We start from the raw sequence: 2,523 nt of genomic DNA, 5'->3' as shown, positions 1-2,523 counted from the left end.
ACGCACAGCACATTTCCAAAGGTCTCGGTCAGTAGTCATCACCTCGGTGAGGCCCAATGTTTGAAGGTCTTGCCTCATCACCTCAGCCCAGGTCTTCCTGGGCCTACCTCTTCCACGGGTTCCCTCAACTGTTAGGGAGTGGCACTTTTTCACGCAGCTATCCTCATTCATTCTCACCACATGTCCAAACCAGCGCAATCGTCTCTCTTGCACACCACTACTGATGCTTCTTATGTTCAGCTTTTCTCTCAAGATACTTACACTCTGACGGGTATATATTAATTGCTGGTAGGGACACCAAAATACAGATCAGAAGCTACAAGAGTTGTGAAATTAATGAATGTTATGATGGCTACCTTGACTGTTTTTCCAACTCTAACATTTTCAGTTTTGCTTCCAGCAGGTTGACTTTCTTGACATAGTCTTTCAGGGTCTTCTCCTGATTCTGAAAGTAAATAAATTCCAGTAAGGTTGGTAGAAGAAAAAAGAAACATCTAAAGGTTATGCTAAAAGTATCTATTTATCAAAAGAGGAAGCATTAAAATATCTTATAAATAAGGCAACTCCACCATTGCTATTTTTATGTCTATTTTTTTCCATATTTGCATATGGCAACTAGTTAAGGTCATTCATTATCTTCCTGAGATTCTGCACCCTGGGTAAAGCTTTCACCACTTCTGCCCAAATATCACTGGGTCTTCCTGAGTTGAATACTGAATATGTACATAGACATATCATCATCATCATCGTTTAACATCTGTTTTCCATACAAACGCATTAGGAACTTCATGTCAGATTAGTTGTTTAGTCTCTGCACAGCTGTGATTGAGCAAAACTTAGACATTTTCCAGTGTGTCCATTTTTTTTTTTCAGAAAACTGCAAGTTCCTTCCACTCTTATGGGCTTAGTACTTCTTTAGCTGTTACCTAGGAGACCAAATTAGTAGTGGGGAAGGACATATGGAGAGGGTGATGGCTAGAATAAGAATAAGATGAAGAAAATTCAGAGAGGTTTTACTTTTGTAGGCTATGAAAGGTTTCTCTCTCCAAGTGAAAGGAAGGTAGTATGATGCATGTATATGAACAGCAATTCTACATGGTGGTGAAACATGGGCCCTGAATGCAAGAGGACATGTGAAGGCTAGAGAGGAATGAAGTTAGTATGCTCCACTGGATGTGTAAAGTAAGTGTGCTTGTGTGACAGAGTGCTAGTGTATTGAGAGAGAAGTTGGGCATAAGAGGAATTAGATGCAGTGTGCAAGAGAGAAGAATGCACTAGTCTGGTCATGTGATGCAGATGGATGCCAACAATTCTATAAAGAAATGTCAATCTCTCAAAGTGAATGGAACTCATGGAAGAGGGAAACCCAGGAAGACATGGGGAAAAATACTGAAGGATGATCTCAGGACACTAAACCTTTCAAACAAGATGACAAAGGAATAAGATATTTGGTGCTTTGTTGTACTCAAGAAGACCTGCTCTTGACAGAAGAAGTGTTAGGGCCACATCTCCTGGTGAAGAGGATTGGCCTGCAAGAGTCCTGGGCAGGTGCCATGTGAAAGTTGTGCCACATAAAAGCACTCATGCTGGTGCCATGTGAAAGTTGTGCCACATAAAAGCACTCATGCTGGTGCCATGTTAAAAGCACCCAACACACACTGTACAGTGGCTGGCATTAACCCTTCCATTACCATATTTCTGATGAAATACACAGCCTTTTTTTTTCAATTTATTTTGAAAATAATAAAAAATATTTTAAAATATCTCTGACATTATTCAGCTGGGATTTGGAACATAAATTAACATGAAGTTTTCATGGAAATTTTAAACTAGGTTACTTTAAAATAGGAAATTTGTATCATAGGACCAAGGGCAGTTTCAGGTGGGTTGGTGTCTAAAGGATTAAGAAAGGCATCCAGCCATAAAAACCAAGACACATCAGACTGGAGCCTGGTGAGGTCCCTGGTCCAACCCATGCCAACATGGAAAACAGGCATTAAATAATGGTGGTAGTGGTGGTATATATATATATATATATATATATATATATGTCAGGCTCACAAGACAGTTATCAATGAACACAAACAATACAGAATACTTACCCTGTGCAGAACAGACTTATGGCTCAGAAATCCTTCCTCTTCTTCAATACTTTGGTGCTTCTTCCTGTAAAGATAACAACAATGAAATAATCTATTTCGCTTTTGGATTTGGTTTGCAAGATTCTTTATGTGAGTTCGTGTGTTGAAGCATATTCTGTTGTGTCTAGGGAGAGTCATTCTCTTTTGGTGCCTTATAATTCAACACACTCACCGGTAAAGTTTCCACTTATTTCTTTTTTATTTTTATTTATATTTTTTTAAATATTTTTTTATATATATATTTTTATTTTTCTATCTTGGTTTCTACAGCTGGATATCTTTCCTAATGCTAACCACTCCAAGAGTGTAGTGGGTGCTTTTTACATGCCACTGGCACGGGTGCCAGTTACAAAACACCAGCATCAGCCATGACAGCAATATA

The 2,523-nt window shown here is 38.8% G+C and overlaps 1 protein-coding gene across 1 annotated transcript in view; it reads right to left on the bottom strand.

Moving 5' to 3' along the window:
- Window positions 1–2,523, bottom strand: part of LOC106878313 (uncharacterized) — a 10,522-nt gene that overhangs the window by 773 nt on the left and 7,226 nt on the right. The window contains exons 5-6 of the mRNA XM_014927506.2: window positions 2,103–2,166; window positions 357–445 (exon numbers count right to left, since the gene is read on the bottom strand). Coding sequence (XP_014782992.1) covers window positions 357–445; window positions 2,103–2,166 — 153 coding nt within the window. The remainder of the gene's footprint in view (window positions 1–356; window positions 446–2,102; window positions 2,167–2,523) is intronic.

The sequence above is a fragment of the Octopus bimaculoides genome, chromosome 17 (assembly GCF_001194135.2).
Source record: "Octopus bimaculoides isolate UCB-OBI-ISO-001 chromosome 17, ASM119413v2, whole genome shotgun sequence".
Classification (NCBI taxonomy): Eukaryota; Metazoa; Mollusca; class Cephalopoda; order Octopoda; family Octopodidae; genus Octopus; species Octopus bimaculoides.
This window is presented reverse-complemented; position numbering and strand designations above follow the sequence as displayed.